Source organism: Silurus meridionalis, chromosome 5, assembly GCF_014805685.1.
Source record: "Silurus meridionalis isolate SWU-2019-XX chromosome 5, ASM1480568v1, whole genome shotgun sequence".
NCBI lineage: Eukaryota > Metazoa > Chordata > Actinopteri > Siluriformes > Siluridae > Silurus > Silurus meridionalis.
In genome coordinates this window covers 10,604,537-10,620,176 of record NC_060888.1, presented here as the reverse complement: position 1 = coordinate 10,620,176, position 15,640 = coordinate 10,604,537, and the positions used below count along the sequence as shown (strand labels likewise).

The 15,640-nt window shown below is 43.4% G+C and overlaps 1 protein-coding gene across 3 annotated transcripts in view; it reads right to left on the bottom strand.

Moving 5' to 3' along the window:
* Window positions 1–9,640: 9,640 nt before the first annotated feature.
* The window catches only part of LOC124386376 (connector enhancer of kinase suppressor of ras 2-like), a 103,910-nt gene continuing 97,910 nt past the window's right edge, over window positions 9,641–15,640 (bottom strand). For 2 of the 3 annotated variants that reach the window (XM_046850183.1, XM_046850185.1), the window contains exon 24: window positions 9,641–11,853. In XM_046850183.1, coding sequence (XP_046706139.1) covers window positions 11,644–11,853 — 210 coding nt within the window. In that variant the 3' untranslated portion in view covers window positions 9,641–11,643. The remainder of the gene's footprint in view (window positions 11,854–15,640) is intronic. The other variant, XM_046850184.1, reaches the window with a different exon arrangement.

The following is a 15,640-nucleotide window of genomic DNA, read 5'->3' as shown; positions in this document are numbered from 1 at the left end:
TTTCTACCCCTCCTAGAAATTTTGACAATAAAATTGTTTGGCTGTTTGGCCCCAGAAATGCTGTTTGCAGCTTTTAATTTGATAATTATTATTATAATTAATTTTAGTACATAGGCAAAGTTTTTGACAGTTTGAAAGATTTTAACTGTATCATAAGCTTGCAGATGAAAGACAGACAGTATGTCCTGTTAGTTTATCCTGGTGTATTTATCAAGGTTTTTTTCATACTTTGGTAGTAAGGTTTTACTTTTAATATAGCAGTGGTAGGCCGTCAGGGCCAGCAAAGCCTTCTCTGCTGGTCTAAACACTATCAGAAGCACACTGACCCACATTTATAACCTAAATTCTAACATTTGTTCCATGAAATTGTATTAATTTTTTCTAAACAGTTTATTCTCTTAATTCTGTAGCGTGTCTCTTGGCTGCACTGCTTTCACTTCTTGTATGTGGATGTTAGATTTTTTTTATCCAATCGATTCAATTCGGTTTTTATTTGTATAGCGCTTTTAACAATAAACATTGTCTCAAAGCAGCTTTATATAGATAATGTGGTAATAAAAATTTATAAAATGTCCTTTATAAGTGTAAGTTTGTCCCTGATAAGCAAACCGGTGGCGACAAACAGATTTCAGCTTCTATGTGCTGCCATGTCAATCTAATCTGCCCAGGGTCTTTAAAGTCAGTACTGCTATACAGTACTGTTTCTTTAACCAATCAGATTTCAAATTTTCATCACAGGGCCAGCTAGCTGGCCCAGAATAGCATCAGCATTTTTTCGTCCTCTGATTGGTTGGTCAGAGGGAACCCATTACAGCCAAGTTTGACTGGCAAAACACATCTGTAGCACTCTGCACACTTTAATACATCTAAGCAAAACTTTATTTTATCCCTACGGAGGAAGAGGTATTGATTTGGTCTTGGACAGAAATCCATTTTTAAGAAAAGCTAGACATCGGGAGGAGAGGTTGGCCAACCCCGAAGCTTGCTAGCTTGTCTCAGCCCGGGAAAGTGTTTGTTCGCCACTTACAAACGGGTAAATATGTGAGGTACCAATGGCTTACAGCCTCTGAGGAGCGGTGCAAATTATGACTATACATCTCTGGTGAGTAGGTTTTATTTTATTTAAATTATGATGTTTTTGTCATGTTATTAGACAAATATTGATTCTGAACTGCTCCAGATGATTTACGTGGCACAGTTGTGGTTGTAGTGTAGAGGTTTGAAGCTTGCTTTAGTAAAAAATGGTATTTAACCTCCATATGCGAAATGCATCTTTCTCTGTAATGCCACACGTTTTTATGTTGCGTTTTTGTATAATATTGATGGTTTCTATAATCACGACGTGATAGTAGTGGTTTTAAGAGGTGGATTAAGTCAGGTAAGTCCCCACTGAAGGCCCAGGTAACAAAGGCATGGCCTGCCACTATAATATAGTATATTTAATGTTTTATTTAATATTTACTTTACTCTGCTTATTCATTTGGCACCACCCATGTTCTCTCTTCTAGGAGAGATCAGTTTCCTTGTCATCCTGGTTTCATGGTTCTTGGTTCTGTTAATGGTTATGTTCTTTGCTGCCTTGATATGATTTTTTTGGTGAAAATAAAAGCTACATCTCTCTTGCCCCCTGTCCTACCTATAGCTACCATCACTACTAGAGCTTTGAGGAAAGATTGGGAACAAGACTTTCTTTGTGTAAAAGAAGGTACTGCGATTAAATTAATAATTTTGCTCAAATAGGTACCGTAATTTCCGGACTATAAAGTGCACCCATATATAAGCTGCACCCACTGAATTTGACAAAGATTTTTATTTTGAACATAAATAAGCCACACCTGTATAAGCCGCTGTGTCTACACTGAAACTAATGAACTTTACACAGGCTTTAACGAAAGACAGTGTCTGTTACATGGGTGAAATATGTTGTGGCTCCTTTAAGAGCAGAGCGCCATTTTGGGAATAGCCTGCCACCGCATTTTACCGCTATTACTGCATGTGTGCAAGACAGGAATATGTCCTTATTATTTTATGATGCTCATTTCTAAGTTTCTTTGACTAACCCATAACGCTGTTGCCAAGAAAAAAAAACGCACGAGTTTTGGAAACCTGTCTGTGCTTATCTGATTTATTTTGCAACTGGAGTTAGCGAGCTCTCCCATGACCCAGACTCAACGCGTTACAACAGCTTGTATCTAAACAGTAGCCTACCAAGAAAGTCATTGTTCACTGTCTTCCTCCTTCCTTTCACAACTATTTCTCTCGGGAGTTTATCTTTTGGCATCGTTGTGCGTAAAAAAAAAAAAAAGTTTTTTCTCCCGATGCCGTGCAGCTCAGAACACAGGTGAGGTGCGTTTTTTTTCGTTTCTGTTCGGAAATGTCATTGGTCAAATGTTATGGGGCTCAGTTTTTGGGCTTGAAGTTTGTGAAACCGGGAAAACCCCAGGAAAAATTCATTAATAAGTCACTTCGTTGTTTAAGCCGCGGGGTTCAAAACGTGGGAAAAAAGTAGCAGCTTATAGTCTGAAAAATACGTTATTCCAAATTGGTACTGTAAATTGTTAATCGATTTGTTTAAATAAAACATTTACAAAAAAGGTATGCACACTAGGTTTACTCACCTGCCATCATTCTCATCAGTCTCACTAATGCTCTTTCTGCACTTAGACCCCAGCTATTGAGCAAGCTGGGATATGCGAAGAATGAATTTCACCATGCTGTAATGTATATGTGACGAATAAAGGCTATTCTATTCTATTCTATTCTATTCTATTCTATTCTATTCTATTCTATTCTATAGTTAGACTAGATTTAATAAGAAATCTTCCCAGAACAATTGATGTAATTATAACAGTAAGTCTAAATCTGGAATGAGATGTTTAAAAAGGAAACAAGAGTGTTATGGTCAGGTTTACGCATACCCTTGGCCATATAATGTCAAAAAAACACAAATATGCCTGCTGATCTGGGAGTGTGCGCTGGGGAACCGAAAATGCGTGTTACCGCCCGGAAAATGGAAGATCCTGACAGCACCATCAACGGAGGTCTGGAGCAGGGTAGACAGGCTGAGCAGTGATCTCAGCAGGTCGGGATAGCTGGGCAATAACTCCTGCCTGGCTGGGGAAGAGCATGGAAGAGCATGAGCCATGACCACGGCAGGGACCTGGAACTGGGTGGAGCCACCAGTGGTGATAATGGGTCAGAGGGACACAGGTCTCAAGATGTCATCTAGAACCGATTGGCATGCCATATATTAGGCATGATGTGCCCTAGAGTACACTACTATCTGCTGGGGGCTGAGCTTTTTCTGAGCTTTTAATCTTTGCCATGTCCATGACTTGCTAGTTTGAGGTGGGACAAACCCAACGCATTGGTGCATCCGTGGGGTTTATGTTTCGGCCATATTTTTTTGTCAGAGAATGCGAATGGAAGGAGGGGTAGATGGAAGGACCCAAATGCAGGATGCAACAAGGGTATAGTGAAAACAGTTTTTAATAAGTGAGACAGGCAGGGGAAAACAATAAAGTTGCTATTGTGCTATAGACATGGTTTGTATTTTGAACAGTTCAGTAAACACAGATGAGTTTGTGCATGAATGAGTGTGTGTGTGTGGGTGTGTGGGTGTGTGTGTGTGTGTGTGTGTGTGTGTGTGTGTGTGTGTGAGAGAGAGAGAGAGAGAGAGAGAGAGAGAGTTGGAACAGTTTAGTTCTGTGTTGATAAGTCTGATGGCTTGAGCAAAGAAACTGTTACACAGTCTGGATGTGAGGGCCAGAATGCTTCGGTACCTCTTTCCTGAGGGTGAGGGATGTGTGGGGTCATCCACAATGCTATTGGCTTGCGGATGTATTGTGTGGTGTAAATGTCAGAGAAAGGGGATAGAGACTCCACTGATCTTCTCTGCTGTCCTCACTATTCTTTATAGGGTCTTGTGATCTGAGACAGTGAAATTCCTATATCAGGCAGTGATGCAGATGCTCAGGATGCTCTTGATGGTCCCTCAGTATAATATAGTCAGGAGGGAGGAGGAGGTCGGGGGTTGGGGGCTTTTCTTAGACTTCTTAGAAAGTATTGACTATGCTGGGCTTGCTTTCTGTTGGAGCTGATGTTGAGTGACCAGGTGAAGTTCTCAATCAGGTGCTAAAGGATGATTGTGTTGAAAGCTGAACTAAAGTCTATGAACATCATTCGTACATAGGTGTCCTTATTGTCTTTGTGGGTAAGGGCCAGATGAAGGGTCCAGAAGGGTTGGTAACTGGGTCTTGATGTGCCTCATGATAAGCCTCTTAATGCAATTCATCACAATGGGTGTGAGTGCGATGGGATGATAGCCACTGAGGCAGGATAATGTAGACTTCCTTGGCATAGGGGCCGATGGTCGTTGTCTTTAGGCAGGTAGGAACAAGGGTGCTAATAAGGGAAATGTTTAGGATGTCAATTAAGCGTTTTATGCATTTCCTGAGCCCTATAAAACCAATATGTTGTTTTTTCCTTAATATTTTGCAATGTCTCTATTTATAGGAAAGGATTCCCATTCAGTTATATTTCCATGCTTCACTACTAGAGGAAGACATACAGTTTACCAATCATGATAAGTTACCTCTGACATCACAGTGAACCAGAGGTGGGAAGTAACGAAGTACAAATATTCCGTTACTGTACTTAAGTAGATTTTTTTGGTATCAGTATTTTACTTCACTATTTATTTTTCAGACAACTTTTTACTTTTACTCATTACACTTTGACACAAATATCTGTACTTTCTACTTCTTACATTTACAAAACCGGCTTGTTACTTTAGTTTTAATTCATTGGTGAAATGTCAATATTTTTTTTTTTCCACTGCACACCGATTTCAGCCCACCAACCGATTTTCTGTCATTGCGCATCTTTTTCAATCCACTGGTGTATAATGTCCTGGCTCTTACTCACCACAGACGTAGACTAGTTTACGAAGCTAAGAATAAGCAGGGCAGAAATATATATATTATACTTTCTTTTGGCTTCTCCCATTAGGGGTCGCCAAAGTGGATCATCCGTATTCGTGATCGTGATCCACATGTTCGATTTGGCACATATATTTTCATGCTGGATGCCCTTCCTAACGCAACCCTCCCCATTTATCTGGGATTATATATTAGGCTGTCAAAATTTACACCCAGCATGAAGATCCGGAATGGAGCCACGGCCTTAGCGAAAACCGGAGGCTGAGTGAAGTCCCTGGCGGAGATTAGAGGAGGAGTGACCTTCACAGCGGGGAACCGGAACTGGATGGCGTCCATCACAAAGACCGGAGGTTAAAGGACGTCCCGGGCGGAGACCAGAGGCCGAGCGACGTCCCCGGCGGAGACCAGAGGCCGAGCGACGTCCCCGGTGGAGATCAGGAACATTGTGCCACCCTCTGAGGGACCTGGAGGACCGACGTCGCTGTCAGAGGGACCTGGAGGACCAACGTCGCCCTGCAGGGGACCTGGAGGCGGCCCGTCGCCCTGCGGGGAACCTGGAGGCGAGCCGTCACCCTGCGGGGAACCTGGAGGTGAGCCGTCGCCCTGCAGGAAGCCGGGAGATAAGACGTCACCCTGCGGGGAGCCGGGAGGCAAGATGTCACCATCAGGTAGGCTTGGGGGCGAGCCTTCGTCATCAGTGAGGCTTGGGGCGAGAACTTGGGGGCGAGCCTTCCCCCTGAGAAGAACTACGGGGCGAGCTGTCACCTTCTGTAAGAGCTGGGGGCGAGAGGTCGCCTTCTGTGAGCACTGGGGGTGAGCCGTCGCCTTCTGTGGAGCTCAGGGGCGAGCCGTCGCCTTCTGTGGAGCTCGGGGGCGAGCCGTCGCATTGTGGTGAACTTGGAGGCGGTGGTTCGACGTCCTTCTGCCGGCCAGGCGGTGGTACGACGACCTCTTCGTGGCCAGGCGGTGGTACAACGACCTCTTCGCAGCCAGGCGGCGGTACAACGATCTCTTCGCGGCCACGCGGCGGTACGATGGCGGTACAACTGAGCTGAGCACTCCTGGGGACTCTGTGGCTGGGATGAGCGCTCCTGGGGACTCTGTGGGGACTCTGTGGCTGGGATGAGCGCTCCTGGGGACTCTGTGGCTGGGATGAACGCTCCTGGGGACTCTGTGGCTGGGATGAGCGTTCCTGGGGACTCTGTGGCTGGGATGAGCTCTCTTGGGGACTCTGGAATGGGGATGAGCTCTCTTGGGGACTCTGGAACGGGGATGAGCTCTCTGGGGGACTCTGGAACGGGGATGAGCTCTCTGGGGGACTCTGGAACTGAGCGGCACTTTCGGCAGAATTCTGGAACTGAGCGGCACTTTCGGCAGAATTCTGGAACTGAGCGGCACCCTCGGCGGAATTCTGGAGCGGAGCGGCACCCTCGGCGGAACCCTGGAGCTGAGCGGCACCCTCGGCGGAACTCTGGAGCTGAACGGCACCCTCGGCGAAACTCTGGAGCTGAGCGGCACCCTCTGCGAACCTCTGGACCTGAGCGGCGCCCTCGACGGAACTCTGGAGCTGAGCGGCGCCCTCGGCGGAACACTGTGACGGCGCGACGCGCTCGGGGAAACACTGTGACGGGTCTGTGGCAGCTCTCCGTGCTCGTGACGGGTCTGTGCCGGCTCGGCGCGCTCGTGACGGGTCTGTGGCACGTGACGGGTCTGTGTGCACGTGGAAGCTCTGGATGCCATGGAACGGATCCTTGCGCACTCGGATGCACTGGAACGTAGCCGCGTGCTCATGGAAGCTCTGGGATGGAGCCGCGTACCTGGGAGAATCTCGTAACAGAGCCGCGCACCTGGGAGAATCCTGGAACAGAGCTGCGTGCTCTGAAGAACCTTGGAATGAAGCCGAGCACCTTGGAGAATCCTGGGACAGAGCCGCGCACCCTAAAGAACCTGGGAACGGAGCCACGCACCTGGGAGAACCTGGGGACGGAGTCACGCACCTGGGAGAACCTTGGGACAGAGTCATGCGCTCTGAAGCACCTTGGGATGGAGAGAACCTCAGAGAATCCTCGAACAGAGCTGTGCGCTCTGAAGGACTCACGAACGGAGCACTTTCATCCTTGAGGGGACTGTTGTGAGGATCCGCCACCTCCATCCCAAACATCCCCAGAAGAACCCCGATAACCTCGAAATTGCCCCCTTTGGCGCTCCATAATGTGCTGGTTTTGGAGAAAGCGTCACCAGACAGGAGGGAAATACAGAAGGCGATCTTGGCTCGTTCGGAGGAAAACTGGGAAAAATGTTCCTCCACATACTCGCCGATGCTCTGCAGGAATCCGCCCAATTCGTCTCTCTCCTCGGAGAAACGAGCCGGAAATCCCCTCACGCTCGCGCTCGCATGATCTGGCGTCTGTGGTTCTGAACCGCGAGGAGCGGCACTGAGCTTCTGGTGGGAATCCGAAGCCAGGTTCAGCTGCCGATCCATCACGGTCGAAATCACGGTATGGCGAATCCGCTTTCAGTTTCGGTCGGTTCTTTTGTCAGGCCGATGACGCGGAAGCGGAAATAACTCAATCATTGTCTTTATTAAACAGTTCAACCAAAAACACCCTTAAGCCGTGACGATAAGCAAACAAAGAATATCCGCTCAGGACAAGGAATCCACAACGCGAGTAAATGTTCAATAGAAAGCAAAACCTGAACCTGAACCTGAACATGTCCAAACCATCTCAATCTCACCTCCCTCACCTTGTCTCCAAAACATCCCACATGCGCTGTCCCTCTAACAAACTTGTTTCTAATCCTGTCCATCCTCATCACTCCCAATGAAAACCTCAACATCTTCAGCTCTGCTACCTCCAGCTCTACCTCCACCTCCTGTCTTTTACTCAATGCCACTGTCTCTAAACCATACAATATCGCAGGCTCACCACAGTCCTATAAACTTTCCCTTTTACTCTTGTACTATTTTCTTCACTTTTTTAACACACTCTCCATTACTTTGCACTGTTGACCCCAGGTACCTGAACTCCTCCACCTTCTCAACCTCCACCTTGAACCAGTCTGTCGTTCCTACCACACACTTCGTCGTTCCTGCACCACCCTCACATACTTCTCTGACACACCTGACTTCCTCATACAGTACCACAACTCCTCTCTTGGCACTCTGTCATACGCTTTCTCTAAATCCACAAACACACAAGGCAATTCCTTCTGACCTTCTCTATACTTCTCGATCACATCTTTCGGTTTCTCCTATTAGGGGTTGCCACAGCGGAATTTGTGATCCGCATGTTCGATTTGGCAGGTTTTTACACTGGATGCCCTTCCTAACGCAACCACATCTAACCGCTAGACCACGAGGGAACCCCTCTATACTTCTCTATCAACATTCTCAAAGCAAATAATGCATCTGTGGTGCTCTTCCTTGGCATAAAACCATACTGTTGCTCACAGATGGTGCACCGTTCTTCATAAAGAGTATAAAAGGCCAGAACACTGAGCAGCAGTAGTCATTCAGCATCACGCAATGAACAGCAGCTAGCAATTGGCAGCAGGAATCACAAACGATCAATTCTAAACCCAGTAAAGTTTGAGTGGTCTGAATCCTGTACCGTGTTTTTACTGACATGCTGGGGCCTGATGTCCTGATTGAACCTGAACCTCCACCGCACACCAGATAGTGAAATCCCTTACAATTGGTCCTTCAAGCTAGATAGGAATCCTTCATGACAGTATTATTTGTTGGGTAATTAAACACCTAAACTTAAAATAAACACCTGCAAAATATAAAATGATTTGCAAATAATTTCCAACACTTAGATTTATTATGCAGTGACTTATTTTATTGAACTCAAAAGTACAATATAGATTTACAATCTAAATTCCTTCTGTTAATATATTTTATATATGAAACAAAAATGCTACTTTAGGAAGAATAAATATTGTTTTTTCTTCTTTATATATATATATATATATATATATATATATATATATATATATATATATATATATATATATATATATATATATTTACACAGACACACAGTAGCTCACGAAAATTAGTACACCCCTTACATTTCAGCAACCATTTTATTATAAAACATTTTATTATAGCGGTTGGATATTGGACACATGGCAACAAATCAAATTTTCAAAATCCTCAGAGAGTTCTTTGCCATGAGGTGCCATGTTGAACATCCAGTGGTCAGTATGAGAGAATTGTACTTAAAGCAGACAAAAGTCCTGTCAAGCAGACAAAAACATGAACATGATGAATAAGACATGTGTCTTTGCATGGTTAAGCGAAGTAAAGCTGTTATCACTTAGGATGTACTTACTTTTTTTTTAGCAGACTTCTGATAATAATGGCCATACATTTATTTTTAGGAGAGTTAATATATACTGCTATACAAGCTTTACATTGACTACTCTTAAACATATCCAAGTTTCTTTTCTGTAGTATTGTCCCTTATGAAGATATACTAAAATGGGTAAAACGGTTGCTAAAATGTGAGGGGTGTACTCACTTTTGTGAGATACTGTGTGTGTGTGTGTGTGTGTGTGTGTGTGTGTGTGTGTGTGTGTGTGTGTATATATATATATATATATATATATATATATATATATATATATATATATATATATATATATATATATATATATATATATATAGAGAGAGAGAGAGAGAGAGAGAGAGAGAGAGAGAGAGAGAGAGAGAGAGAGAGAGAGAGAGAGAGAGAGAGAGAGAGGAAAGAAAGAGAACCCTTGGCTTGTAGTAATTTTTCTTGAAAAAGAGCAATATGTTCCTTTTTTTAATGTCGCAGTGCAACTTACGTCTTACACACCTGTGCAGTGTTCCATAAGGAGTACACTCCCTAAAAGAACATACAGTAAAGTCCAATCTTACTGACCTTAGATTGATCTATAATTATAAATGTGTAAATGAAAGTAGCAGATGTTCTAAAGCAGATCTTTCATATACAAACAAACAAATACAAATATATAAAAAATAAATACAAAAAATTACATACACATACTTATATTGATTAAGCTGGTATTAATGCAGTATTATAACAAATTAATATTACATTGTTTTAAAGCTACAATCAAAATTATATTTAATATTAATCATTAAAACATCAAAAAATTAAAATAAATAAATAAAATCTAAATGCCATTTTCTTTAACACAGTGAAGCAAATATATAAAATAAAAAATGGCAAGAAAAGAAGTTTATTAAAGACAAAATATAGATGTGCCCTCTTGGCCTGGCAGAAGTAAACAAACATATTCTGACATTTTTATGTTGCATAACCCAGAATTATTCATTTAGTACTATTACAAGGTATATCACATAATATCATATATTTAGAATATTTTTGGGTTACATCACATTTATATAAAGCAAATTAATGCTTTTTATCTGATTCATTAATTCACCTAATTTGGTCAGCAAAAATAAATAAAGAAATACCGATTTAATTATTCCACATGCACTGAATCAGTACTTCTCTCTGAGACCATTACTTAGAGAAAAAGAAAAAAAAAAACAACATTTGAATATTTTAAGAAAATATGATTAGATTGACCTCAAATAATTTTTCCTGGTCAATGTGCCTGTTCATATTTGCATATATTTAACATTTGCAGAATACATTTTCTTTTGTGACAGCAAACTCAGTTTAACTAATTAACAATGAATGTTGGTATTGACCAGATATAATACTGTATATAAATATATGCCAGAACTGCTTTGATTTGCTAGAAAATAATACATTATCTTACTACTTTATAATAAAGTGCCTTTTTATGCACCATTCTTTGCTGATCAGTTTAATATCCTGTGATGTAGTAACACAATGTTTTACTACTTTTGTATCAATGTATAATAAAAATATTTTCATACCATCTTTATACTGTAATGTGCTTATACGTGCTTATGCAGCACAGTTTGTGACATTAACAATGCATATCAAACAAAACAATCAATGATATTAACTGAAACACAGTCTAGAAATCTTTCTAAATGCAAAAATCTAGTTATCATCCACACTTTTTTTAACAACAATTAACCAAGCAAAATCTGTTATACATTCTGTATGCATGTAATCAAAAGTTTGCATTTACAAGGATAAATCACAGTTAAAACAGTGGCTACTTTTGAGCATACATAAAGCTCTGTTTCTGATTTGAAGTAATGCATCCACTAAATAGTGTCTACTTTATTTTAAAAATTCCAGTGAAAAGCTCCCATTGATGTGTGTCATGTTCACAACAACCGTTTAATATTTCTATTTTTCATTATTTATCATTATTCATATTCAGCAATATAAATGAAAAGAGTATCATAAGTTTATTAGCACAAACTACAAAAAGTACAGTGATGTGGAAGAAATAGTAACTATCTTACTATATACTTCCCTTCCAGCAACTGACTACTAAATCAACCAAAACCAAAAGAAAACACTATGTATTGATTATCATAATAAAAAGAAATTCATAGTTTTAGTGTTTTAGAAAAGAATGCGTTCATGATTGACATGCTATAGGCACCTTGTAGCAATGCTGCCATTTAAAAAAATATTTGTATTCAGCTTTTCATCTTGTTTACACATTAAATTGCTTAAATGGTCAGTTGCTTCAGTATAACTGCAAGTAATCTGTAAGACCTAAGGCCTTTTCTTAACTTAGGTTGGCCTTTATATCACACATGCGTCTCAATGAAAGAGTGTGAGTGCATCAAGAGAGGGGCAGCCAATGGTAAAAACTCAGCTGCCCCATTGTTGCCTGAGGTCAACTTGCAGATATCCAGAAAAAGCTCATAATGGCACCGTTTCCACTGACAAAACATTTTTGCTGTGAGGCCAGGGCCCTCCAGGAGTTGATCAATAATAGCTAACTCATCCATTTTTGCCTGAGAGAGAGAAAAAATAGAAAAGCATGCATTAGCAAACCAGACTTTTCAAGATAATCACTAAAGATTAAGTTTAACTGAAAGGTTGGGATGTTGTGCAAAATAAATCAACAGAATGCAGCTCAGAACTTAAAAACCACCATTCACAATAAAACATGGAAAACATCAAATATTCAAACTGATGAAATGTACCATGTAAAGAAAATTTTAATTTGATGGCTGCAACATGTCTCACTAAAGTTGGAACGGTGCATCAAAACAATTAAATAATAAGTGTTACTAAAAGTGTTACCAAATTACATGGGCTCTGACATTCTGGCCCCTAGCACTGCATGTGCTAAGGATGACTTAGACACATTCAGTCTATAAAATCACACAAAGGTGTGTGGCGTTGCCCAACCAGCTGCCGCACAAATTTCCTGAACAGAAACTCTCTTAAGTAGGGCCCATGATGTTGCCATCCCCCTAGTAGAGTGGGCCCTTAGACCCTCAGATGCCTGAGAACTTCTGCATTCATATGCTAGAGATATAGCCTCAACAATCCAGTGGGACAGCTGCTGCCTTGACAATGGCTTCCCCTTTTGAGGAGCAGCCCAAGACACAAACAGCTGGTCATTCCTCCTGAAGCCTGCTGTTCTCTTGACATATGTATAGATTGCCGCCCCGGGCACAAGGAATTCCACCTCTTCTCCTCCCGAGAAGAGAATGTAGGAGGGTGGAAAGCCAAGATCTCTGCAATGGGACATCTATAAGAAGAATCTATTTCTTTAGGTACAAACTCCAGATTAGGACAAAAGGGGCAAAACTGTAAACAAGATGGACTGACAGACAGGGCTTGCAGCTCGCTCACGTGCTTAGCTGTCACCAGAGCCACAAGCAGTGCTGTCTTAATATCAACCCTATGCTATCCAATAGCTCGAAAGGGTGTTGAGAAAGGGCCTCCAAGACCATAGACAGATCCCACAGTGGAACCATACACCTAGACACCGGCCTCTTACAGCATGCTCCTTTCATAAAACGACTTATTAAAGGGTGCCGACCTGCAGGTCTGTTGCCAAACCCGACATGACATGCAGAAATAGCTGCTAGATATACTTTTAAAGTAGAGAAAGCTTTCCCTTTGTCCAGCAAATCCAGGAGAAAACATAATATGTCTCCCACTGAACACTGGAAAGAGACAATGTGACTACAGCCACACCACTCTTCAAAGACTCGCCATTTATTGGTTTAAAGTGTGCGAGTAGCTAAGGCTCTGGCACTCTGAATTGTGTGTATAACTGATAGGGGTAAACCTGCCTACTAAAGTTCCACCTTTCATGGGCCAGGCCCAGAGAGCTACCCTGTCTGGGTGGGGATGATAAATGCCCCCTCCCACCTGGGACAGAAGGTCCCTCGATAGAGGGAATTGCCATTGCTGATCTGACAGCAGTTGAACTATCTTAGCGACCCAGTGTCTGGATGCCCAACGTGGAGCTATCAGAACCAGTGACAAGCCCAGTTCCCTGACTCTGACTAGAGTAGGGGAAATCAAGCTCAGTGAAGGGAATGCATATAAAAGGAAGTTCGTCTATGGGTGGGCTTAAGTGTCCACACCCAACAGTGCATTTTCTGAGCATTTTCTCGTGAGTCGAAAGAGATATCCGGCAGCCCAGCCGTATCACTGCCATATCTGCTCCACCATAGGGGTTTCCCCATGACAATAAATCTGCACCCCTGTTCCACACGCCTGGGACATGAGTGGCTCTGATGGATAAGAATCTCATGTCGCACCACATTATCAGTTTTCTTGCCAACTGATGCAACTGGAGGGAGCGTATGCCTCCCTGCCTGTTGATGTAAGCGACCGCCGTGGAATTGTCGGTTTTCACTAGGACATGTTGGCCCTTTATGAAGGTCAGAAAATGTTTAAGGTGCTAGAAACACTGGCAACAGCTCCAAGTAGTTTATATGTCTCAGGATTAGCTGTGGAGGCCAAACGCCATTCACAGCTCTGCCTATTAGGGTCGCTCCCCAGCCTAATAGGGACGTGTCCGTCATCATAGTAACTCTCGACGTTACCACCCCCAAGGGAATCCCCGACCGAAGAGTCTTTCCCCATCAGCGGAGCGATTTGACGCATGCACGCGTTACTATGACCGGTCGACTGCAGATGTCACCAGGGACACAACTGCCGATGCGAAACCCAACGCTGAAAATCTCTCATCTTGAGAAGTCCCAAATGTACTACAGAAATTACCGAGGCCATTAAACCCAGCATCTGTAAGCACACTCCATAGTCCCCTCCTAAATACGGGAGAGACACTGTATGAGAAATGCTATTCTCCTCTCTGTCAGCGCGATTCGATAGGAGAGGGAATCTATACTGAGCCCTAGATATTCCGTGCACTGCACGGGTTTCAAGAATCTTTTTTTCCTGTTTATTCTGAATCCCAAGCTGTAGAGATGCATGGCCAAGCTCCCTGCATCTCCGATCGTTCGCTCTCTCGATGAGGAGCATTTTAGATAATCGTCTATATAGGACAAAATTTGTATCCCGTTGTTCCTCAATGGTAAAAGAGCCGGTTCCACACATTCGCTGAAAGTTCTTAGAGCTAAAGACAGTCCACACGGAAAAGTTTGAAACTTGTAGGCAGTGCCTCTGTGTGCAAACCTCCTATTTTTTCTGTGAGACAGGTAAATGTCTATGTGAAAATAAATGTCCAATTGATCGTTACAAACCAATCATTTGGACGGATCGACTGACAGAGCACTTTGTGTGTCAACGTTTTAAATGAGTATTTCCTTAGGTGCTTGGTTAACACACGTTGGTCCAAGATCGGACAAAGAGATGAAAGAGTGCTTCCTCTCTTCGGGATCACAAAGTACCAGGAGTAAAAGCCCTGATAGCTTCCCCCTTCAGGCACCACTCTGATCTCCCTTTTGCACAAAAGAGAGTACATCTCTGCTGTTAGGACGTGAGCCGACTCTCCCTCGGCCACCGAGACTAATGCCCAGTTGAACCTGGGTGGTTTCATAGCAAATTGAAGCCGGTACCCAAGTAAAATCGTGCTTAACACCCACGGTTGAGCAGCGCATGCACGCGACTTGCGCAAAAAGAGGACCCTTGTATACCTTTGTTCCTCTTTGTTCGCACGTCGAAGGGGTGGGCTCCACTGTAAGAGCAAGCACTCCCTCCAGCCGTCAGTCTTTCCGTTTTGCTTGCCAGCGAAATTTAAAAGGTGGTGGAAATAGAGCGCCGACTCCGATGGAGATGGTAGGCCACCGACGACTTTACCGTTGGGGGTTCGGCCAACCCCAGCTCTCTCATCCTCTGAATCTTTAGCTTAGTGCACCCTTTTGCGGGAAGCTAGCTTTTTAAAGGGCTAGACCAATGGCAAAACATCTCCTTCATGCAAGCTGGTACAGCGGGCAGGAGTTGTCCGGTTGCGGGTTGAGCCTTTTTCCGTCATAAAGATCCCTTTCAGCTTTTTCCGCGTCCTGGGCCGTGAGCCAAGCTAGGCCTAGCTAAGCTGCAGCTCGCTTAAATACCTCGTGCAGGTTACTGTCCACCTGCGTGGCCGAGTCACCCACACTGTGGGGTCTCGACTGTTGGACCAGGAAGGAACCACTGTCATCCTCATCCTTGTCCTCCATTTTCAAACTGAGGAGATCAGAGTTAGCTTTGCCCTCTGCATCCTCGTGGCACGGTCGTTCCTCCTTCTCTGTGAGGAGGTTATTGAACAGAGGTGGCATGACCGGCGATTCGGCCTCCATCGAGTCCACCCTGCTCATGGTAGCTTGCGGCTGA